Source organism: Balearica regulorum, chromosome 1, assembly GCF_011004875.1.
Source record: "Balearica regulorum gibbericeps isolate bBalReg1 chromosome 1, bBalReg1.pri, whole genome shotgun sequence".
Lineage (NCBI taxonomy): Eukaryota > Metazoa > Chordata > Aves > Gruiformes > Gruidae > Balearica > Balearica regulorum.
In genome coordinates this window covers 74,212,765-74,238,880 of record NC_046184.1, presented here as the reverse complement: position 1 = coordinate 74,238,880, position 26,116 = coordinate 74,212,765, and the positions used below count along the sequence as shown (strand labels likewise).

At 37.1% G+C, this 26,116-nt stretch overlaps 1 protein-coding gene across 28 annotated transcripts in view; it reads right to left on the bottom strand.

The window, feature by feature from the left end:
- Positions 1-24,950, bottom strand: part of C2CD5 (C2 calcium dependent domain containing 5) — a 66,771-nt gene extending 41,821 nt beyond the window's left edge. For 10 of the 28 annotated variants that reach the window (XR_012836366.1, XR_012836367.1, XM_075758334.1 and 7 more), the window contains exons 1-9: positions 24,314-24,601; positions 20,208-20,294; positions 18,106-18,277; positions 15,878-15,973; positions 15,186-15,341; positions 12,564-12,762; positions 9,787-9,938; positions 6,760-6,954; positions 4,306-4,391 (exon numbers count right to left, since the gene is read on the bottom strand). Coding sequence is in view for 26 of the 28 variants with exons in the window: in XM_075758334.1 (XP_075614449.1) it covers positions 4,306-4,391; positions 6,760-6,954; positions 9,787-9,938; positions 12,564-12,762; positions 15,186-15,341; positions 15,878-15,973; positions 18,106-18,277; positions 20,208-20,294; positions 24,314-24,403 (1,233 nt within the window). In the remaining 2 variants the exon portion in view is untranslated. Of the gene's footprint in view, positions 1-4,305; positions 4,392-6,759; positions 6,955-9,786; positions 9,939-10,921; positions 11,047-12,563; positions 12,763-15,185; positions 15,342-15,877; positions 15,974-18,105; positions 18,278-20,207; positions 20,295-23,711; positions 24,083-24,313; positions 24,632-24,682 lie in introns of those variants that run through there. The other 18 variants (XM_075758404.1, XM_075758425.1, XM_075758436.1 and 15 more) reach the window with 6 other exon arrangements.
- Positions 24,951-26,116: the final 1,166 nt, after the last annotated feature.

The following is a 26,116-nucleotide window of genomic DNA, read 5'->3' as shown; positions in this document are numbered from 1 at the left end:
TCGACACACTGGAGGGAAGGGATGCCATCCGGAGGGACCTCGAGAGGATTGACAACTGGGCTCATGTGAACCTCATGAAGTTCAACAAGGCCAAGTGCAAGGTCCTGCACATGGCTCAGGCAATTCCAAGCACAAATGCATGCTAGACAGAGAACGGATTGAGAACAGCCCTGAGCAGAAGGACTTAGGGGCGTTGATTTATGAAAAGCTCAACATGAGCTGGCAGCATGTGCTTGCAGCCCAGAAAGCCAACCATGTCCTGGGCTGCACCAAAAGCAGTGTGACTAGCAGGTCAAGGGAGGTGATTCTGCCCTTCTACTCCACTCTGGTGAGCCCCACCTGGAGTTCTGTGTCCAGCTCTGGGGGCCCCAGCACAAGACAGACATGGAGCAGTTGGAGCGAGTCCAGAGGAGGGCCACAAAGCTGATCAGAGGGCTGGAGCACCTCTCCTATGAGGACAGGCTGAGAGAGTTGGAGTTGTTCAGCTTGGAGAAGAGAAGGCTCTGGGGAGACCTTATAGCAGCCTTCCAGTACCTGAAGGGGGCCTACAAGAAAGCTGGAGAGGGACTGTTTACAAGGGCATGGAGTGACAGGACAAGGGATAATGACCTTAAGCTGAAGGAGGGTAGATGTGGATTAGATATTAGGAAGAAATTCTTCTCTGTGCAAGTGGTGAGGAACTGAAATGGGCTGCCCAGAAAGGCTGTGGATGCCCCCACCCTGGAAGTGTTCAAGGCCAGGTTGATGGGGCTTTGGGGCAACCTGGTCTAGAGGAGGGTGTCCCTGCCCATGGCAAGGGAGTTGGAACTAGATGATTTTGAACATCCCTGCCAACCCAGGCCATTCTATGATTTTATGATTCTATGATACCGATACTTGCAAGTCTGTATTATGATACACACTCAAATTAGACCTAATGTCCTATCAGTTAATTTCAGCCACAGACAAATCTGGGTAACTGGCTTGCTGAACCATTCTTGCATGTTCTTATTCTATTAACAATGTCTCGTTCATTCTGATGCAGATGGAATTCCATGACTTTGTACGATGGCTTTTTTAATTTATTTTTTAAGCTCATTTAGAGGGTTTGGGTTTTTTATTATTATATTACTCCAATACAAGTTACAGCCTCAACTACATGTGGTAATCTCTAATACTTCAAAATTATATAGCTATACTTAATGCATGGAAAACAGATATTCCATAAGAACCATATGTGGTATATCCGTATTACAAATCTCCTCTATTACTATGATTTGCAAAGGACTATCTTTATATCAAGGTGATGCAAGCACAGAGTATTCCTGTGTGTGAGAAGACATGATGATCTTAAAGTTTACAAGCTACAACTGAAGATGGTCAATCATTTTACCAGTACCAATTCAGTACACCATTTCACAGTCATTGACCACACAGACCCTGAAAGAACTGTCACTGGCAACTACGTAGAGAATTTTATAGTTGGCATTTGAGGAAAGTTTGGATAAGGTTACAATAAAATCATCCAAAATATTTAATACAACGTTTAAAAATGTTTGTGTATATGCATACATGTATTGCTAGTATTGTTTTTTAACTACGTTTCATACAAAGACACAGAAAAGAATGAAAAAAGCACATGAAAAAGGCTACACACGCATATCATTTGGTGTTAGTGCCAGCTGAAGCAGTTCTCGGATTCCCTTCCATACATTCACTCATTCCCATCACTGCACCACTCCCTCAGATAATGCTCATAATTATCAGGTATGTTCATAGGGCTTTTTAGGGTGAACCAGAGTAAGGAACTGGTCCACATTAAAATACTGTTAATTTCCTGGTTGAATTAATGCTATTCTAATCACATTTACTGCACCATCTCACAAGGTGGCCACAGAATCTTAGAATTTTTCAACTGAACTGATGGGATGGGCTGGATAGTAACAAGAAGTCGCTGGAAAGAAAAGTTGCTTAAGTCAGCATTTCAGCCATAACAATCACATAGAGAACTGCACTCTAACACAACAGTTATCTAGCAGTGCTCTTCAGAGATGAAGATCAACAAATCTCCACTTTGAAAAGGCAACAGCAAAGATCTCTCAAGCACTCGCAGAATGCAAACACAGAGGAATAAAACAGCATCTGTCCAAGTTGAGGTCAACAGAGAGATGAAATACCATCAAGAGCAGCGTTTGGCCATTTCTACAAAAACATAGGCTAATTTTTGATGAGTAAAGTAAGCTCAAGTTTTCCCACTGATGGAAATATAGCATATGCATTTATAGATAAAAGTATACACAAAGATAGCTTGTGCTATAGTTACGCTTGCTACCAACAGGCACCCTGTGAATTGCTAAAAATACATTAATGTACATATGTGAGTTTTCCACAGCTGGTGTATTTTCCTGGAATAAATTGAGCAATATTACCCTTCCAACAAAATCTGTTCTGGTTTGTAATTAGGGTTATTTAAGCAACACATTAAAACCACATTTGATTAAATGAACTGGTTTTAATCCCAAATAAACTGAACTAAGACTCTAAAGAACTTACTATATATCTAATACATGTGGAAATATAAGTATTGAATTTATTCTTTGTTTTCCCAAGTAAGTGCTACTCTAGCTACTCCAGACAAGTAACTAGAGTGCACTATTTACATGTGTAATATTAACAGACAAAATAACATTAGTGTTATTCATTAAAGTAACTCAACCTTAAGATAACCGTAAGAGGTAATGATAGCAAAAACACATGCAATATGAAATTTTCAGAAAGATAATATGAACATATTTTTGTATCAATTAAGTCTGTATGCTTTGCTACATAATCAGTAGCACGTTTCCATCCTATTTTACAGCAATTTTTTTCTACTAGACAATATACAGGCTTTATCAAAACAATGTACAAATAATTCAAGGTCTAAAAATACATTAAGTGCTTTTAATTTACATTTTTTATTGTTTTTTAAAAGCTTCCTAAGGAAATAACAGATCAGCCATGAAATGTCTCAAACACTAGCAAAACCAAAAGTAAACAGAGAAAAGGCTCTTTTTAAAGCATTTTTTCAAACTAAAACATTCAAACCAAAAACCCATAGATCTGTATTTAAAGAGAAATTAAAATTTTAACTGAAATGTATCAACATGCAAAATACTAAGCAAAAATATGCCAATCTGATAAATGATCTTAAAAATAACAGAATATAAAAAAATCCTGCATAAACAAGATTACAAAGAAATCTGCAAACCTTCATGAAAAAAGAAAATAAAAATATTTCAAATAATCATGTAGAAATCCTCAATGCAAGAAAAAAGGACTACAAGAAGTGTCACACAATGTTTTGGAACATACCCGCCTTCTACAGAACCTATGAGGCGATCCTCCCTTAGCAACGGATAACACAAAAAATGAGAAGACAATCAACCACTTACTCAAAATAGTATCTATTCACTTGTATTTCACAGATGTAGCTGATTTTGTTTTCAACAAACACAGAACTATTTATGTAAGTAGTTCAGCTAGTCAAAAATTGTAATTCAACTAGAATGTATTTCTGAAAAGGAAAACATTCACGTTTCTTCCTTCAAGACACCTCACTAATAACATTTTGACAAAAGCAGTATACAATCTATAAAAAATTTGCAAAGACTCATTTCAAAATTTAAACGAAGAATTAAACCCACTATTTTTATTATACAGTCTATTCAGCATAACAACAGATGGCATTTTTGGCCCTACAGAGGTTCTTCAAAAAGCTGTAAATCTATAAAGCCTTTTTATTGCTTGGAAAGTGGTTTAGGTTTAAGTTAGCATTTTTTAAAGGCTACATGCACACCATTTCACATAGTAGAACGAAGGCTAAATTATGCACCAACTCTATTTTTCAAAACTGAAAGTTTTCACAATTATAAATGGGATTTTCACCTTGCTTAAACCTATTGCAATATTTCTGAATTTGGCTTCTGTGACAACTTAAGTTTAATACTTTAACATCATGTATTTAACTAAATACATGCATCAGTAACAGAAAGACTAAATAAGAGCAATTTTTTGCTGTAACTGTTTCTTGTAACACCAACTGTAATCACTTAAGTGCTGTGCACATTACAGTTATTTGCTCCACTTTTCTTAATGCTTTAGTAATATATCACAATTTAAATAATTTGTGTATAAAAGGGCTATTAAACATTCAACATTTGTAAAAAGTTTTCAGACCTAAACATTATACATATTTTTAAAAGGAAAGTAACAAGAAACATTTAACTTACTACAAGCTAACTTTTCACTTTAGTAGATCAGAAATGTAAGTATAAAATGCCTTACCCTTTGTTCCAGAGCTGACTGAGTCTGTTGTCTTAAGAGAGTTTTAAATGGCCCCCCTTCTTTTCCAGCACTCCCACTGCCCATTCCTGAAGAGTATCAGTACAAACGACATTAAAAAAAACATATATTATAATTTGTCATCAAACTTTGATTTAAAAATATAAAAAGTAGTCATTGGAAACAGTCAAATTATCCCCATAATTTTAATTTTCAGGGGAAAAAAATTGCTGAGCATCACAGTTTAATTTGGAGTTGGGGGAGTGTTTTGGGGTTTAGTTTTCACATGCCTAGCAGGGGGTTTTTAGTATTTGGACAAAAGCCCCCGATCCAAGATCTTTTTCTGCTGTCAATCTGAATTAAAAAAAAAACCCTTCAAAATACAAACACTTAAAGATCTGGCCTTGCAATTCTTTCCTATAACATAAAACTTTTTTTTTCCTTGTTACTATTGGGAGTTTTGCCTATGATTTCAATATAGTTCTACCTTCTCTGCTTTTCACAGGAAGTGTCTACATCATCCCATTTTCAGCCCTTATCAAAAAGGGCTGCAAAGTCACAATTAATTCCACCCTGTTGAATGATGCCTCTCTGCCAGATTACAGTAAAAAATTGTTATCAGTTTAAAAAAATAAAAATCTTGCTTTCTGAGAGTTCCAGAGTAACTAAATCACCTTTCCTAACCACTGGGAGGAGACCGTACACATAATTACAGCAGTAGCTATATAATGCATGACTGGGACCAAAAAGAAAATTGCGAAAGCAAGGCACATCCTTTGATTTGAAAGATAAAAACTCTGAAAAAAATTAGAAATTATTTTTATTTTCTTTAATATCTATGCAATGAAATAGTCACTCATCTGATTCATTCAAATAAGCTAAGGACTACTGCTCAGCATTTAAAACTGCCACAGTTACTTGATTACTATATTTGCATACAGATAACCTGCAGATTATCTGTAAATGAAAATAAGAAATAAACTCCAATTTTGCAAAATATGGGTGATTCTCTCTTTCCTTCTTTTCTCCCATCCCTACCCCTCAATACAGGAGCTTTTCTGAACAGATGGAAAGTTTATCAGATACACAAATACCTTTGAGGTTGAATTATCTGTTAGCAAGGAACTGTACTCTTAACTGAGCGTGTCAAGATGCAGGTTATATGTATGACAGTACATGTTGCTCTATGGTTAGAAATCACAAAAGTAAAAAACAAGCACATACCAAGATTGTGTTTTTCCTAAAGTAAACACAATGCTGGTGAATCAGATTTTCTTGGCAATATTTCATGCCTAAAAACATACTATGATTGGTATTTCTTGTATCTAAAATCATCAGTGCTAACTTGACAAAGCAAAAATAAACATTTAAGTTGTATAGAAAAGCACAGGATAAAGAACAAAAAAAAGTGTCAGAAGCAGGATGAAATACAAACACCACAGTGCAAACAGTTATGAATGAAGTCAAGGTTTTCTTTTACAGAATTTTTAACTAATTTAAAACAACAATTCCTTGCTAGTTTCCTTTTTCTTCTGATCAAGCATCTAATAAACATGAAGGAGATTGTACATATATGAAGTGCAGTTATTTGTTTTAACCAAAGACTGGGATATCTGGAAATAATATTGAACTTAATAATGGCTGTTAATTCACTCCTAACATTTTCAACATTTACTAGGCTATCACTACCATATAATTATACATTAAAATACTACAACTTTTAACCAATATTTTTAGCTGTTCTTGGATAAGGAAACAAAAATATTAGTATCTGCATAGTCCCATTAAACAAGATTAAATTGCTTCTACTATTTGGCATTGATTCTAAACATCATTGTCAGGGACTATACAATATTAAATACAGACAAACATAGCGTAAATACTGGACATGAAACAAACTCAAAAAATACAAACTAATCAAAATAGTTTCTACAGAAAAAAACAGTAATAACAACTGTTTAAATCTATGAAAATAATGCATGTCAGTGAAATGGAAAAGGAGGCAGTACAAATAAAAAGTTTGTATGGGCTTTGTTTATAAGATTAAAGAGCAGAGTTGCTAGCCATCTGATAGCCATTATTTCAATAAATTATGAATGAATTAATGAGCAAGTGCTTGTTCCATGCAAAATATAGGAACAACAAAGTGAAGGGAATGAGGGGGATTAAAAAAAAGTAAGTTATCTTAGTCCAATTACCAAAGGAAATTCTGCAAGGGAAGAGGAGGAAGTTCTGTAGCATAAACTACATTTCAAATCCTTTAAGAAGTTCTGAAGCTGTTTCAAGCTTCTGGGGCAGAAGTGAGAGATGGTATGAGTAGTCATGTAGCCAGCAGTTTTCAGAGGCTAACTAAACAAAAACATAGGGTTATAGAAGGCTGTGTGTTAAATGCCCCCTTATCAAATAACAACATTTCCTTAAAGGTTTGTTTAAAAGGCCATAATAGATTGATCCTACCAGAAGCAGCCAGAAGCAGCTCTTCAGTGAAAGAAACACTTTTCCTCAGAACAACTGGGCTGACATGGCTAGGGTGTAGAGGGTTAAGGCTAGACCCCGAGAGGAGGTGACAGGACTTTTTAAGATGTGGGGAATCACAACAGAGTGTAGGGGAGCTGGGAAACAGGAAAATCCTAGGTCCCTGAGGGGAAGGTGCTGTGGATGAAAGTAATAGAGACAAAGAGATGTAGATTCAGAAGATGACTAAAGAAACAGACAGAAGAAATCAAAATGAAGCTTTTTTTTTTTCCTCCAAATGAAACAGCACTTACTGCTAAATTAGTTCTCAACATACAAAGAAATGAAATGACAATACAGCTCCACAATGTGAATGAGAAGCATGTTCTCAAAAATCATGACTTGATTAACTTTATTTTGAAATTAATTTTTCAAAATCCATGCTAATCTAACATTTATTTTAAATTTTATATAAAATTTGATAAATACTATGGAGTAAAAGCTAAATAACATAGTCTTCTCACACTTAATCTTAATCTGATTAATTATTTAAGCATAAAAAGTTATTGTCCAGAGAAGTCACGGATTTGTTTTCTGATTTTGAGTCATAAATCTCATACAATTCAAAGTTCCACAAAGAAAAGGAGTTCCCACTTTCTCAATTTCCTCCAAACATATACTATGTCACAGCAAAATGTATTACCTGATTAAAATGTGTCATGCTTTTTGTCAGCCTGATATTCTCTTAGTTTGCAGTACCATTAAATGTATCACCACTCACAGAAGTCTAACTCCAAAAACCAAAACAAGCTTTCTCAGCACAGAATAATTTCCCCTTTTATACAAACCAGAATGGGTAACTGAATCACAAGCGTATTTTATAAAAGACATTAAGGTAATATTCTCCTGATTTGGAGCTACTGAAAACTAGATGCTTAAGCAGATCCAAGTTTCAATCTCCTCTGTTTAGTTATTCATATTGTGAAATTGTGGTATCTGCACTCTTTTTCCAGGTTAGTCTCCATCTCAAACACATGAACACACTAGCTACTTGACTGAGAAATAAAGAGGAATATAAAGTACTGCAGAAACCTCAGAAAATACTTCTTCATTTTTCACATCAGCCAATCTGAGTAATGGGTACCTCAAACATGATGTGTCACATGAGACTTTTTTTTAAACACTAACCACCAATTTTCACACTGAAATATTCCAACTTAACAGTCTTGCGAAATGAGAACAGAGGTCTAAACATATACAGTGAATTGTTAAAAACAACATACTGAATTTACTATGTTACGGAAATATCTTCTGCACATCATCAAATTTTTCGTAAAAGGTAAAACAAATTACTCAAGAGATACTGTCCTTTTAAGCTATTAAGATTCAAAATCTCGTATGTAAAACCAAGATACAGAATTTTTAAATGCAACTGGCAAATCCTCTTAGGACAAATTTCAGTAGCAGTGTTAAAAGCTGTTAAAAAGACAGTGCTAGTAGGCAAAAGGATGCCCACTGTTAGCTTTAATACTAAAAAGATAGCTAAAAATGTCTTTATGTACTTGAAAAATCCCTAAAAATAAGAGGTATCAATTATATTATCTGTTTCAGTTCTGAATGAACTGACTGAAGATAAGAAGGCCCATCCACCTACTTAACATTGCCAGGAACAATACAGGTTTCCTGCCTTAAAAACTTGACAAATTCGCAGTGAGTTGTACCTTGAAAAATTCAGAACATTTACCTCTATAAAGATGACCATCTATGTTACATTTAAATCCTTTACATGACATGATCCTTACCATGGAAAATCTGATCAAAAGAAAGAGGTTTTCAAATATTCAGTATACCAAGCATATGAACCTGTGGTTCTCCTACATAATAAGGATCCAGTTATATTAGTAGGTCCTTTAAACAAGTGACCATCATGGGTTATCCACAAAGCAGTCATCATTTACACAAAAGGACAAAAATCAGTGTGCTTTGTTTAAAAACAGGACAGATAAGATAGCACTAAGACTGCTTCCTAACTGGGAACATTTTTTAACAGACATATAAGGAATAAACTGGGTAAAATACTTAATATAACTGCATTCAAATGCAACATTTAACTTATCTGCTTGGAAAAATTCTTGAAAGGGATACTATCAAGTAAAGCTGAATCAACTACTTTAATATGCTTAAAATTGTCTAGGTTAGATGGAGACAAGAGTGTTCCGAGCATCAAATACCACAATTTAAAGCAACATTTAAAAAGCAACCAAACTTTTATAAACAATTCTGCAAAATATTTTGCCCTACAGTAGCAAAACTCAGGGCATTGGTCACATAATGGAGAATAAACAGACAGTAATTCTTTGAGCTGTGCTGACATTATTACTGACATGGTTCTAACCACAGACAGAAAAATAAGGAGGGACAAAACAACAAGTGGAAGAAATGATACATCAATGGAGAAAGAAAAATGTTTTTTGAAGATGGCTGGAGTATAATTTACTTTCAAAATGTATACTGTGTATGTAAAGCCATTTCCATACACCGAGAAGAATAAAAAGACAGCAGCTGCTACATTTCTAGTGTCACATTTGCAAAAAGGAGTTAAAAATCACAGAGAAACGTATACAATATACTTATAGCACAACACACTAGGCTTGAAGACTACATAGTTTTAGTAACACAGTCCATAACGTATTGTGGTGAGAAATGTACTTCCATGATTTGTAATATGAAATGGAGGAAATAAGAAAAAGGCAATTACTTAAGACTCCCTTAACGCTCTGAGATGTTTTATTTCGACTTGAATACAATTGTATTACAAATGTCATTTTAATGTCATCCAGAATAGTGGAAATATAGGCAGGATTTAAATTTTCACCCTACAGAAACCCTTTCAAGCTTGAGGTGTGCTACCTGAAGTCTCCAATTTCCACATCATTTTGATAACTTAAATGCCAAAAAGCAAAAAGGGGTTGAATGAAAATATAAAAAGAGAAACACAAATTAAACAAAAAGTGGGTGGAAGCGCCTTACCAGTTTTGGGTGTCAAACTCAAATCTGTGTCAGAAGAAGAGGACTGTCGACTGTAGGACTTGGAAGGTGAAAAGGAATAGGTTTGGTTTTTCAGAGGGGTGGAGGGTCCTGATGAATGAGTATTGGGATTGGGATCTTCATTGAAGGGAATCCTGCCAGAAGAAGGTGGAAACATATTCAGTAATCCTGTGCCAAAGGACCTGGCTGACAGCAGCATGATCCAAACACCAGGATGGGATTGGGGCAGGGCCAGCAGCTATTCCTTAGGTGCGAGACTAGGGATGAGGCCAGAGGCAAATAAACGCTGGTTTACCCATTCAGCATTCTACAGATAGATGCTGATAATCTACAATGAAACAATTAAGCCAAATGAAAGGCATGAGATGTGATAAAAAAAATAAATATATATATGCAAAAGAAAAAATTGAAAACAGTTTATGGTTTTAAAATCTGGTCAAATACACAATGTTTTGAGTTAGTTCAATAAAGAAAAAATGATTTCAAATTATATTTGTGTTTATACATATTCATACATTTATGTATATACACACATATGCATTTTAAGGAAAAAAAATGTTTCCTTATCCTATAGCATCAGCAGCATGCCACAGCTAAAAACAGAGCAAAGAGGAGAATCTTTATGGGAAAACTATATTGACAAACAGTTCACTTATGCACAGATTGACTTACCTGCTCTCTAAAACCATCTCTTCCACAAGGGGCACATACCCTTCCTATAACCATTTTAAAACCTAAGCACCACAGCTGAATTATGCTTCAAAGCAATTATGAACTCCAATCAAAACATGATTTCCTCTAATGACTGTAAAATAGCGAGTGTTCCCCAGATACACCAACTTATTTTACTTCATTTCTTAGTAAGTGAATAGGTTAAAAAGAAATGAAGAGTGTGGCTTTGTGGAAGAGACTCCAATGCATTTTCAAGAAACTATTGCCTTTGTTTCAGCAGTTGCACACAGTGTAGTTCTTCACTGACAATAGAAGGTTTCTCCATGAGAAAATGAGGGAGAAAAGATGGGTGGTACCTGCCTACACTGCCTGCCTGCCTGCACTTTGCGACCACTGTGCCTGTGGCCTGCCTCTCCCCAGCTCTTGAGTCTGAGCAGTCTCGTACCAGTGTAGATGAGAGTGGGAACAGACACAGAGAAGTTCTGAGTAAGTCGTGAGCCAGTAGCAGTGTGAATTGGGCTGTTGTGAGTCGAGCGGCATCCATGGCTTGGCGGATGAACCAGCGGAGACCTGAGAGAATTTGCAGCCAAGGTGGAAGAAAAGAAAACAATACATACAAACAGGTTGCAAAGTTATGTTATTTGATTTCAGGGAAGTTTAGCTAGAGGAGATCTCTTACTTTAAGCAGACTCTAAGAATTTAATTTCCTAGCATGCAAGAGTCCAGAGGAAATAAAAAGACAGAAAGGAATAGCTGAAGCACTAGCTTGTGAATGCGTAATTGATTCTCTGGCAACAGGGCATCAAGTTAGTATAGAGCCAAGAATAAGAAGTATTAGTTGATCTTGCTGGCTTTCAGAAACATTCCCATTTTTTGGACCAAGGGACAATGATTCTGACAATATCCACCACCAAGCTGTGCATGGATTATTTAGGAGGTGGATTTTCCACATTTTGCTGCAGAGTGAAAGCTACTGATTTATTTATGAATGCTTTTTTAAGTTGGTAGTTACCAGGTCCACCTGTTCACCTTTTTTTTTTATTTTTAAATCATCACTGTTATTTTATGCTGCATTGTATCCAGAAGCTCTTTTGATGGCAGATTTTTAAAATTAAGACAACTTAAGCTGTGATTTGAAATAGAAACCAGTAATTTTTGAGAAGTCAGAGCATACTGATGCCTACCTGACAAAAATGCCTAATTACTATTGTAATGACACAACAGTTCAAGTTAATGAAAATAGCTAATTTAATTTATACCTCTGGAAACATAGCATAAGTAGTATACTTTTTGGTACTGTTTTTTTCCTTCCAGAAATTTGATTGCTCTACCAAACAGAAAGTAACTATAATTTATTCAAGCAACAAAGTAGTAACTATTTGAAGACGACCACAAGAATTTTTCTATTGCTTTGTATGCACATTTAAAAAAACCCCCAACATTCAAACTGTGTTCGGTGCTGCAGCAGATATAACAAAGATCAAGAAATTCTATCTCTCATCATAAAAAAGTTTTCTCTGCAAGTATATTGTTTAATTCTACCTGTTTTGCAATAGTCCTACTTGTTTTGTAACAGTAAAAAGCAAAGCACACAAGAAAACACGAGACTACTTCAGGGTCATTCTCTAAATCACTGACAGAACCGTCTGGATTCAAAATTTATCTTTTCTTACATGCTCAACATAAATGCTGAAACCTGATTGTACTGAACTTGGAAAATATTGAACAGAAGGTAGATCATAAGAAGCCCTCAAAAAAGTGTTCATTGTACAAACACAGAATCAAGGCAGAACTCATTATTAGGAAATTGGTGGATCACAACCCAAGGATACATAAATACCATTGCTACATAAATTCAGAAAAGTCATATTAAATAAGGATTACCACTCCAGCTTCTAAAGAAATAACATAAGTAAACCAACCTAAAACATATCCAAATTCCGGAATATAAACTGAATTGCAGACAAATAAAACTACAAAAGAAAAACAAATTCTGGGGAAAAAAAGAAGTCACGCTGGTTATGCAAAACTGAATGAGTATGAAAAGAAGAGAGATGAAACTTGTTTCCCTACTAATTCATACTTACTCCTTCATTTCTTTGGATGGGGAGTTACATGCAGGTAAAAATGCTGATGTGTTACTTAATTTATCCAACGTGCAGGCTGTTCCTATGGCGCGCACAACTAGTCCAGACTCTCCCTCCAAATCAAAACACTGCAAATAACCAACAACAGCATTTCCTCTCATTTCAAGCACCTTCAAGCCAATCTTCCTTTGCAATTCACCTACAAAACAAAAGGTAAAGAGCTCATAATTGCAGTGAACTTTCCCTATTCTCTTTTGTGGTCTTTGGCCCCTGCTTTTGGAACTGCCAGCCAAGTCAGTAAAACAGGCAATAGATCCAATCTTAAATAGTTGTAACAAGCAGCTGGTCACAATCTCTGCCTCCTATAACAGTGTGATATTTATGATTTGCACAGCTTTTTTCCTTTTTCCTCCAAATCTATTCTGATTGCCAAAACAACATGTTATTTCAGAAATGTTTTTCTCTGGTTTTATTTTCATTAGTTTTTTGGGGTTTTTTTTTTGTTTTTTTTTTTTTTTTACTTATTTAGCAAGAGAAAGAAAGAGATGGTCCAGATATGTGCTGGAACACACGTAATTTTCTAAATACTCCTTCATACGGTTCAGAATAATGCAACGTCGTTGAAATCCATGTGACTAGGCATCTATAATTTTTTTATTTGCAAACTTATTTAAGCCTATTTCAACCTAATTCATAACTTTTGCTCTTTTTAAATTAATAGTGTTTAATATGGCAGACATCTACAAAATGTAACACCAAATAAAGAAAACACGATACCAGATATGCCACTCTCTCACTGCAAACAAGAGACTGTCACTTCTCTATTAGCTGCACACAAAGACTGAAAGACTGTAACTATCAGAGAAGGGTCTGCCATAGGTGCTTACTTACCAGGATGTTTAAAAAAGTTCACTGATCTATGTAGCTAGATAGCCTTGGTAATACTAGGTGGAAAACATCATCTCTCTTCTGATGAAAATGAAAGATTTCCAAAATCTTCTGTTAACAAACTGAAAAAGCCTCACTGTCACCAAGGACAGTCTAACAGTCCCAATGTCAACGATGTTAAGAAATCAAGTGGAATGAAACGATCACTATTGCTTTCTAGAGCTTGGTGTTAAAATTACCAGAACGGGTTCCTACTGTAAACTTCTCAATAGAGGCTGAAATTGTGCCTGTACTGGTCTTGAAAAATCTCTAAGGTTGAGGTAGAGTATCAAAGTTTCTAGATGAGTGAAAATTGCTATGGATTCCACTCAAACCAAGGTTGAGACTGGGTTCTTTTTTACATATACAATACAAAGTATGACAGAGATCTATGAATCAGTCTGGGTCATTCTCAGACATTACAGATTTCATCAGGATTCTTTAGGCGTGGCCACCAGTAACAATGATTGCAATGTGAAGCATTATATGACATGAAACAGTATTGCTATGAGGTCTTTTGTGGTTTTTCCTCTTAACTACTGCCATGAATAAAAATATTAATAGAATCTAGCAGAATACTTCCACATATGCTACTTTATCTACTTTCACTATTTAGCAAGCCAAGAGATATGTATATGTTAATCCTATAAACTGACATACCAGGGGAGCGATATTAAAAAACCTCATAAAAAGTGAATTCATGTCAGTTATGACAATGTTAGTTTTTCACATTTTTCCTCAAAACACGCTGGCTTTCCTAATGAAGATACTGAGTAACATCTCCATAATCTCTTTTATGCTGCCCCACTTACTAAAGATACATGCTTGCAAAACCTAACTCACTTTTTTAGTATCTTCCTTAAAGCACAGCCGTATCTACAAGAAACTTGACAACATTAAGAGCCCATTAGAGAACTGATACCACTGCCTATCATTCTGGTGGTTATTTTTCATCATTTCTTTGTATTCCTTACACATTCAATGTTGTCCACCTCTATTGATTGTCTCGTCTTAGTACGCAAGTGCTCTAGAGTAGGGGTGTTTTGTTCTGTTCTATTGGCACTAAACCAGGACAATCTCAGTTCAAAACTGCTGTTCATAAGCATCAGTAATACAAAATAAAAGATAATCTGTGAAGATACTTGATATCGTGGAGACATCAACTGACTCTAATCACTGGTCTCCCCAGGAATTGCAGGTATGTCCTGCAGAATCAATGCAAGGCAATACAGAAGTATGCTTGAGAAACAATGAGCCAATCCTGACTTCAAAAAGATGAGTAAGATAAGTATTAATACCAACTGTATCTGAGATGGTGCATATTTCAAAGTAGATCAAAGAGGGTGGAGCATTTTGTTACTTTAATTGAGTCAAAATTCTAGTAATACTCCTCATATGGGTTAAGAACATATTCATGAAAGTTCCACGAGATTCTTTGACCTTGCTAAAAACAACCAACAATTAGACCGCAGCATAACCTCACCAAGAAGGAAGGAAAAAAAAAAAAAACCACCAGCCATACTGGCCATCAGTTAGGACAACAGGACCTTCAGAAACACAAGACACTGAGAACTGAAAAAATAAGCAGAATTAATACCACAAATAATATACCATCTTGTCTTAAGCAAGTCACTTATTTAAATGGTGAATATTTTTAAAAGCAGCAATAACCATTATGGCCTACATGTTTAATACCTGACATGAGTGAAATAAGTCTTTGTCTAGCCTCATTTGATGCCCTTGGTGTACGAATTCGGTCTATCCACTGGTATTCTGGGTCTTCATTAACTACAAGTTCTTCCACAAATCCATGAATTATTACTGCTCTGTAACACTTAGGAATAGATGTAGCTGTTAAAAAAATATATATAAAAGGTATAAGGCATGAGTCTATGAGCCAAGAATTCCAAGAAAAACATAAAATTACACATAAAAAGCGATGTGAATGATTCTAGAAAGTAATTCACATGATTTTCTGTTAAAATGTGGACATACCCAAGCAGTTTTGTTCTGAAGACCCTGGAACATGATAATTGTCCAGTGTATCAGTTACAACATGTACCATTAAGAAACTTTTTCACTATGTGCCTCTTTAACAGGATATGCACCCAAAATAACACAACGTGCGTATGCACTTGCACTGAAATGCAACTTAAAAAGATAAAGGGGAAAAAAACCCAGTTATTTTCATTGTTTTGAAACATGAATAGTAAAAATCTATTAAAAAAGAAAAGCAAACTAAACAGTTCTCTGCAGTTTCTACTGGCTTCAATGTAATCTCCACTGGGCTTATGCAATGAGCTGGTGAAAGAAGGGAAACTGACAGAAGAGGTGAAGAAAAGAAGGGGGGGGAATTCTATTCAAATTAACTTTTTTCCTCTACTTACTGCAAAAAAACTTGACTCCACAGGATGACTGCCTAAATCTGTTTAAATCATTGAAGAGATCTACTTTCACCACCACGTTGATCTCCCCACGTATACCTATCAATAAAAAAAACATGAAAAATGAGAAGCTGTATCAGAAACAAATACAAAGAACGTACTACAACCCTGCTAAAACCGCTTGATTCAACTGGCGGTTCACGGTGTCAATTCTAGCTTGGGCCAGAGGAGCAGGAAGACATTTCCTTGCCTCTCAGGCCTGCTGCTGAGATGCTATCTCCAAGGAAGTTTCTAGTTCTGCCCAGCCTTTCAGGCTGAAGCTATGCAAACAACAGTCCTCAAACATCTCCTGCACCAAGACTTTAGAAGAAAGATGGGATTAGGAGAAGAGAAGCCATCAGCCTTCTGATACTGCAGTGGCCTCTGCTGCAGTGTGCAAGTGCTCTCTCTGCTCTTTGCCCTCTATCATCGATGTAGGAAAGGTATAAAATCCCAAGATATCTTTAGCACAAAAGGTCGGAAGTACTAACTTTGAGTATAGATACCTTGAAACTGGAGTCGTGACCACACTGAAAAGCTTTTACGTTTTCTCCCTGAAATAGTTTCAAAATTGCAGTAAAACTACTCTCCAAAGCTCAATCCAATGAGAAAATTTATGGTTCTTTCTAGAACCACAAAGTGGCACAGTAAATGTTTGTAAAATACTTTGACTATAAGAAGAAATACATAAAAAATAAGTTATTACAGACTTTTTAGATAAAGCTTAATTTTTGGCCACAATTAAACCTTACTAATCATAGACTATTTCCTCAACACACAGCCATTCCTTTTTGATTCTTCTACTTTCTCATTCTGAGCTTTTTCTTCTTTTCCCCATCCAGTAACAAAAAAGGTTCTGACATACCAAGGACTAAACTTCTTGATAAGTCTGATCTCTAGTGTCTTCAGAAGCCTTTATCACACAAGTATGACACTCAAACAAGAGCATTAATTTGTAGATTGACATTATTGCAATAAAGTCACCTAGATCTATATTCCAAAAAGTCAATAGAAAGAAGCCTTCAGTTACCGTAAGAGGAAGTGCCTCAGATTCATATATTTTCACAAGTAATCATGTTGAGGAGCAAAACCAATTTTTTTAATAAAAATTTGTAAACATTATACTGATTATTTTTTAAGGAAGCATCAATTACTGTTTGCCAAGAATCAAGATAATTAGAAGCTACTGCTATGAGTATGAAAACATAAGAATTCTAATTTTACAAATAGAAAAAAGCTATGAAATACTAACAAATCTAGAAAAATCTAATTCTCTCTGACACAGAAGTTGTACATATCCAGAGACAAGTGCTCACCGAATTTAACTTCAAAAGAAAATGTACAACAGGAAAATGTGAAAAGAATAAAAGGATAAATAAGAAAAATACACACAACATTTCTCAAAAAAACCCTCTTCAATATAACTGTTCTACATGCAAAAAAATACTTTGCATCAGTTATGATGATCATCTAGTAAATACCATTATTTCCCAACAATGATTTATAATTAGCTTTTAACATAGTTAGGTCATTAATTCACACTGGATAATGAACAAGGGTGGGAATGACAACCACACAAACGTTCTGCAATCAGGTATTCAAGCAATGAGCTAATTGCTGTAAACCGACCTTGACTTTCTGGGACAAAAGTTGTGTTTCATTAAAATCAAAGGCAAAAATATCATTAACTTCATTTTCTCATACCTTCAAGATATTCTGATGAAATCTACCTAGCATTGAGAATACTTTCCGCAGGGAAAAGGAATTTCATCCTGTCGTTTATGTTGATGATATGTCACATCCTGCCCCTCCATCTCAAGTGAAGTTTATCCAACATCGCCGGAAGGCACACCCCAAGTGACTTCAGCAAAAGTATATTCTTTTAGTAAGCATATGGTAATTGGAAAAGTACGTTTGGGTCTTTTTTTTTAATGTGAATTTTGTAGTAACTATTTTAAATACCATGTGACGAATTTTTCTCCTTGTCACAAGTTCTATGGAAGGCGTTCTGCCAAGCACTAGTCTGAACTACTATGCCAGAAATACGGAAACAAACACCAGAAAAGTAGCTTTCCAGCTCCCAAGGCTAAAATTACTACAAATTTCTGAAGACAGCTTACAGAAATGAAGATTGTAAGAAGCAGATTACATCTCAAACAACATTGTTTTACTTCTAAATTAGCAAATCTTACCATGAATGGTATCATAAATTGGAAACCATCCTGAAATAACTGTAGCTGCTTCACTATAGAGCAAAGGATCAATATCTATGTACACTTTGCCAATGGCATCATTAGCACTGTAGGTATCATGATCAAGAACTGTGATCTGGAGAGGCTCGTCTTGCAGCTCTTCATCATCTACCTAGAAACAAATATTAACATGAATCTGAGTACTTAAAAAAAAATAATAATGCAGGGAAACACTGCTGAAAAATAAATGCAAAAAGGAGGAGAGTTAGTTATGTACAATGACCTGACACAGATAAATCTGTAATTTTGATTTCTTGTATCTAAACAATGCGTTCACTTATTTTGATTTTACCCTTCACAGCCTGGTGAGCTCCTGGAACCAGAGTTATCACTGGGAGAAGAACAGAAAAGCAAGATTATCATCGTGATTACACATTTTAAAATTTCACATGATTTAAGTCACATTCCCTAGATTGTCTACCCATTTCCACAATATATTTCCACAAGTGTATCTTCATTTTTTAAAAAAAAAAAAAAAAAAAGGGAAGAAGAAAATTTAAGATAAAGCATCTCAGGGGACCAATTATACTCTGAGGTTATGATTATTGGTGCTCTCACCCTTCCAAACTAGTCAGTGGCCTAAAAGAAGACATTTTATACAACCTGCTGTTCAGTAATTTCAGACGTGCACTTTTCTAAATAAATGCAATAATCCATCTGCAGATACCTCAACTATTTCTTAGGACATACAAAGATAGACGTTCTACAACTTTTTCCGTTGAACGTCACAAACCAAGAATCAGGCTTGCTAAATGCAATGGGATGACTCATGTAAGCGTTTGCAGAATTATAACATGTAGTCTTGCAAAAAGATCAAACTACACACACACACACGATGTCTTAAGCGGTTAGTGTTTTTCCACTCTTTGAAATGTGGAATCCTTTTTTTTTTTTTTTTAAATTTTGCTGTTTGGCTCTTTTCTTTCCCAAATCCATTTTTCCATGCAGAAAGATAGAATTTTGAGACTTCTGTTATTGTCAAAAAACCTCTTTCTGTATGAACAGAGTCAACCCTCTACACAGATCAGCTCTTCCCCCTCCCCCCCAAAAAAAAGACCCCAGGAAATGAAAGATAAAAAAAGAAAACTGATTCAATTTCAACACCACAGTACTACTTTCTTAATCAACAGGATTGGTGACTAAGAGATGCTCTTAGTTAAGCATTCCATGTTGATGAATAATTTGCCTAACCTTACTATTTTATATTTGCTCTAAAATATTTCTAACATTACCAGTTATTACATCATTCATTACATGCACATATATTTACAACCATGTTTATACTATATTATCTCAGAACACTATAAATGAACAAGTACTATATATTCAAATGTTTTAACAATTCATTTATTCTAAATACCATTACATAATTATTTTTTTAGAAGTCACTAAAAAATGCAGTAGCAACAACAGAGTACGTAAACACTTTTTCAGGTCATAATGACAAAGGACACAAATGAATTAGATCCTGGAAAGCAACAAGCAATTACAGGAAAATGCTGAGTGCCCTCATTATTACACAAGGAAGTAGGAAAAGAAACTGTCTGACAATTATTTTCCAAGCTCTTTATTTTGTAATTTTCTCACAGGAATTCTCCATTTTCTTCTTTGTCAAGTGCATTATTTTTGCAACTCAAAGTAACATTTCTAATACCAATTAGATTTCCTTACTCAAAATTACACCTTTAAAAAAAAATACAAGCATACTCGTACTGATATCTGAAAACCTAATCCATAATGCTATTTTTCGCCAACTTTCACCTCTGTCTTGTCTTTTTTAGTATTACCCAGAATAACATTTGAGTTGGATCCAATCTGGCAAGCTTTTATCTTTACAAACAATCCTAAAAAGCCAATGAGACACCTTTAGCAAACAAGGTCTAACTGTAGATAGGTTTGCTGAAAAGGCTTCACGTGTATTTAAAGAGAGATACATTTCACTCCTCAAAACTCATTTTCTGCCTGAAATGAAATTACTTCATTAAGGGCATCTAAATCAAAGAGTCTATATAGGTACATACAAACTCTTAAAAAATACTTACTTCAAATTTGAACCACTCAGAATTCCACTGGGGATTAAGTGATTTAGGGTACACATCTGTCTTAAATGTTGTATTTCCAAATTTTACCTAAAAATACAAGCATTCAATTATTAATAATAAATATTAATAAATTTAGAAACTCATTAAATCTACACATGCAAATAATTTCAAATACATGTTTCAATATTATCAAAAAATCCTTTTATTTTCAGTGAGAGTGGCTTTTTTAATTGATTCACATATATCAGTAAGTAACTTTCCACGTATCAACGTTTCCAATAAATCTCTCTCTCTCCCACTCTTAAAATTGTTTCTTTTCCTCAATCACTTGAGAAGTAAAAATATCACTTGTATAGGCTATTCAGTCACTTGGTATACTCTCTTTGCCTTCTGTTTAGAAATACTGTAAGCAAAAGTATTCTATCTAAATACTGATAGTTTATGCCTTACTAACATTCTCTCTGGGGTTTCTAAATCAACTTTGTTAGCAATTTGTAAAGAAATGTAGAAATAAAATGGTAACATCAGTAGATTTATTTCATAAATTTAAGAAATCTCTCCAGATACACACCAAAAAATAACTGAAACCATCTCCATTTACTGCAATCTTGATATGCTGGACACATTATCAGTAAATTCAGAGCAGCAAGGGGGAAGCATCTTATCAGTTTCTATTCCTTTCTTAAAATACAGAAAATTCCAGAAAGCATATAAGCAGAAAGGTTACAGGGACTCAATATCTATATACGTATCTCTTTCTATATACCCCTGTAATCTCCAGTTAGCAAAGTTTAAATATTCTCCACACTTCTACCAATGAATGTACCTGCAACCACCTAATAGCCTATTTCAATAACCTCCATTTGGTCTCCAGAGGAGTCTATTTCAGGACACGACCCCATTTGGTTGTTTTATTTTAAACTTAATTTCTTTGATGTTCCATACATCAAGAAACTATGCTGCACAATGCAAGAGCCTTTATTTCACTGCAGCTTTCATTCCAAACACTAGCACTTCTCTTGAGAGTTGCTTATAAAAACAATTAGTACTTCAACTCATACCAAGTATACTTACAAATACTGAAAGTTATGGTTTTTAATACATTCAGGATTCTTAAGAAAATGAGTGTGCTGATATAAAAGAAATGCTGCAGTTAAAGATAGTTGTGGATTTTGAATGTTGTTTTCTTTTTAAAATTCTAAGTGGATTTTGGAGACTAAATTTAGGCTTAGCTTTTGAAATCTGTATAGCAATTTTTTAAACACTTTTGCTCAAAAAAGTATTAAATAAGCACTTTATACATTTCAGTAATAAGGTGATTATTTTGCATAGGTGCATACCCCAACACTAAAGAGATTGTGCACTTGCTTACGTACTCCCAGTTCATTTAAAAAGCCTAAAGCATTGCAGAACTAGAGTAGGAGTTCACTCTGAGCTCTGTATATATTAATTGTACATACCTCGGTCAACAGAACTCTGTACACCATTTGTGACCAAATTAACAAATAAATTGTACACCCCCCTATTTGATTCAATGAACAGTAGTGCTTTTTGAAAAGAAGTTAGTTCAAAGTAAGCTTTAAAGTTAAAAGCCAGAGTGATATGAAAACACAGGACTAAGTAACCTTAGTGTAAAACAATCGAGCTATCAGAACATGGATGCAGCCTATGTACACTAGAAAACTAACAGCACTGCCACTTAGAAAGTGTATTTATCACACAAAGTATAATAAAGTGATATTGACACTAGTTTTAACTGAGCTATCTTATATACCAGAAGCTGTCAAGACACAACAGCCCAGAGCTCCACCCAACCTATTTTTATATGATATCTAGGGAGTAAATTAGTTCCCTTGGAGCCCCGGGCAGCTATAACTGAACTTCTCCAGTAGTCAAGTTAGTTCATTAAAGCTAGTAGGGATAATCACATACTGCACTGCTGTCCACTGTACAAATTTAGAAGCACAATTACAGAAGAAATTGTGCTAATTTGCTCCAGATCACACATGCTGGCAAAGTCCAAGTTATGCACAACCTGAGCCAAGTAAGAGCTCTAAAGTCTTTTCTCATTTTCTTTTCTAACTCTAGATTTATATTAGAAAATTTAACAAGGAAAATAAAGGCTAATAATGAACTGGTACCTTAAATAAAAATGAAAAGCTGAAGTAACATTAAGTGAAAATATTTTGTAAAGATTTTCAGCAACCTTACACTGAAAAATGAAACCATATTTTCAAGCTCAATTTATTTCAACATAAATCTCACCTGCTGCCTTGCCTACTCCACACGTGGAAAAGATAGTTTCCACAGTCTTTCTAACAGTCCTAAACCAAGGCCTCATCTACATATTTCTTTAGCCTTATTTGTGCAAAAACATTCAGGAAACTGCATGTTAACCCAGCTAAGCAAACTGATCTTTCTGAAAAATTTTATTTTCCTTTTTTGCTAAGCTAGTCTTTAACCAGATGAATTTCCAGATCTATTTTGCTACATAGCTACTCGGACAGTGGGGCTGGCACAGATGGAGCAGGATTGGGAACAAGCGACCAACAGCAGAGGAAAGCTGTTTCTCCTCAATGCAGCAAAAAAACCAAGCCAAATGAAACTCATCAGAGAACTGCTATTTCTTATTGCTGTTCTCCCTGTCTCCTAGTAGCACACATCAAGTCACTGTAGGATGCCTATTAATCAAATTTAAAATTGCAAGATAAATGTTTATAAATTAAAAACTGACTGACAAAACATCTGAAACCAAACACTGATATATTAAGTTAAATGATTGTCATTCATGTAATAAAACAGAAGCGTGTATTTTTTCAGCTCCATTGAAAAGCACAGGAGAAATGCATTTTCACTGTAGTACCAATTTACTGTCCCATTAAGCAATGTGTTTACTGTCTAATGACAATCAAATTTTTAAGCACCAAACCAAATCAAGATTTATATACTCAAAATCTATTTTGATATTATCAGACTTCTCAATTTATACAGTTCTAGAAAGACATTCTGTCTTCCTACCTTAACTCCAGTATTGCGCCAACCTCAATTACTATTTGTGGTACAAGCATGCATTTACTTAGCACTCCATTTTTAAAGATCTCTTTGCTTTTTCTGAGAGTATGACTTCTGAATCTATGGAATGTTACTGACATGTTCTAAGTTATTCATATTGGAAATAATGAATCATAAAATTGAAGGATCACATCAATTTATTTTACAATCCCTTCCTGAGAAATGCCCTACATATTACCTGTTAGCTATATGATTATAAAGAAGGTTGAGCTTAGATACTTCTGGTGCATTAAAGCGATTTAAACATGTAAACAATATTTAATATTTGTCCAATAAAAATAATCTTCAAAAATATTTTAGTATTTCAAATACTTTAAATAGAAATATGAATATTGGCCTTAAAAGTAAAACCTGTATAACCACTCTGCACTTCATATATTCAGAGACACAACTGACTTAAACATGCTTTTACTACTTCTCCATCCTTCTTACAACTGGTTTATTGAATCCTGAAATGGACTCCATTTGGCTGCCATATCAACAAGAGCCATTCACGGACAACCTTCAGCCGAGAGAGGCTGAAAAAGACCAGAATATTCTTAAAACGCCATTCAAATTCTACACGGCTGTCAGCTAAAAATCACACCCAAGGGCAAACCCCCAACTGCTTTAAAAACATCCCCGCGGACACAGGCTCAGGGTGCTCCTTGCCATTTCTGCGGCCCCTCTGCGGGGCACGCTAGCCCACCTAGCCGGAGCCGGCGCAGAAGACAGCAGCCAACACACCAGCTCTCTGGCCGAGCGCGGAGGCACGAAACGCGTCCCAGGGCGGGGCTGCTGAGGGGACCAGCAGCGTCCCAGGCAGCCCTCGGCGGCAGCGTACGTGACGGCGGCGGCACCTGTCACGACAGGGCGGCCGGCCAGCGGGGGGCGTCCCGCGCGGCCGCGGTAGGTGCGCCCCGCTCCCCACCCCTGCCCGCCCGCGCAGGTGCCTCAGCCACGCGGGCCCGGTGGCAGGTGCAAGGGCCCAAGCGATGAGCCGGCGGGGCCGCCCCTTCCCTCCCTCTCCGGGGCACAGCGCCCCTCCCGCCAACCTCCACAAAGGCGTCGGTCAGGTCACTGGCGCGGTCCATCACCGGCAAATGGCGCCCTGCCACGATTTTGACCTTCAGCTTCCCCGGCATCTTCTTCTTCTTCTTCTTCTTCCTCCTCCGCCGCCGCCGCCTTTCCCCCGCTGCAGGGAGAAAACAACAGCGCGTGTCCCATGGAGCGGCAACCACAGGGACGGAGGGGGGGTGACGGGGGAACTGACGCGCACGCGCCGCGGACGAGCAACGGTCTGCGGCTGTCTGCCCGCGCCCGGCGCCGCTGCACGAACCTAGCGCCCTAACGGCTTTGCGGCACGCGCGCCGTGACGCAACCTGGCGGGGAGGGAACGGCAGTTGGGCGCATGCGCTACTTACTAGGTCACCACTGCAAGCTGCCGGCAAAGCGGACGTAGGGAGCTGGCACGGGAGTAGGCAGCCCTCCGCCCGCCTCTGCCGGCGGCGCCAAGGGCCCGGGGCGCCCCGCCGCGCGGCTCGCCACTACCGGTATGGCCCCGCCCCTACGCCAAGATGGCGCCGCGGGTATAGAGACCCCGCTGAAAATCGAACGCCGATTCCTCGATGGGTTCCGCGCTAGCGCTGCGGCGGCGCTTCCAAGGACACTCAGGGTGCTTTGAGCGCCGAGTCATCGATGGCCGGCACTGCAATGCCGGCTGCGGGCGGCCCGAGGTCGCGGTGGGCCGGGCTGGGGCCGCCCTCAGCCCCCCCCCCCGCAGCCGGGCCGGGATCGCGCCTTGTGTCTACCGGGCCCGGAGTCGGGTGTCGCGCTAGCCGCGCCTAGCCCTCAGGCTGGGCTGCTCGGCGTCCCTGGCCGCCGCGGAGGCCGTGTCCCGGGGGCTGCCGGTCGGCGCGGCCCGTGGGGAGAGCCCGGTCAGCGGCTCCGATGGCTCGGGCCTGCTCTGCCTCCACCCTTCCCTGAGGAAAGAGTTGATGCAGCCTCGAGCTTGAGGGCCTGTTAAAGGGGAGGTGTGGAGCATGTGTGCATCTCCAGGCACTCGGTGGGAGAGTCCTTTCAAGGATTTAAACCAAACCCCGTGGGTTTGAGGGGTTTTTTTAATCAAAGACAAATATTTGTAGTATTTGAGGGATTATGAATAGATTAAATGGAATTTAGTTATCAGAAATAGGATTTGATACGGTTCTTGTACCCAGGTTTTAACTTTTGATGCCTGAAAAGCTCTTTGTTTAGGAAACAGTGCTGTGGAAGCTTGGGGCAAACCTACGGAGCAAGGCTGGCCAGGAGGTACATCAGGTGTGTTCCTGTGGCTGGGAGTACAAAACCAGGTTGGGTCATGGGTTGTACCTCTGGTGTGGTCCTGAACAAGAACATAAAAGATCTCCTGTGCTTTGATTAAGTAGTCCCCAGATGTTGAGCCAAATAGTAGATCTGGTTGGATTATTTTCCTTTATTTCTAATCTTACAAAAAGACTAAATAATATTATGGGCTGGAATGTGATACTGCAAACAAAAAACATGGGAATGAAATGTAGTGTGTGGCATACCAAATTCATGTGTAGAAGATCTTTGGCTATCCGTCCTCCAGCCAGCTGCATTTAGTCTCACTAATATAGCACTTCCTCTCTTTAGCTTGTTTTGAAGTTATCTTTGGAGCATTTTGTACTGTTGTTAGCATTCATCATAGCCGAGTAAGTTATAAGCAGGCTAGGTGCATGTTTCTTCCTCATCCATCCTTGTTTGAGTGGAGTACTGGAATGAGACTGTTCCCAAGGCAGGATAGGAGTGAATAGCAAACCCCCGGGAGGGGAATCAAGACCAGAAAATAAGCTCTA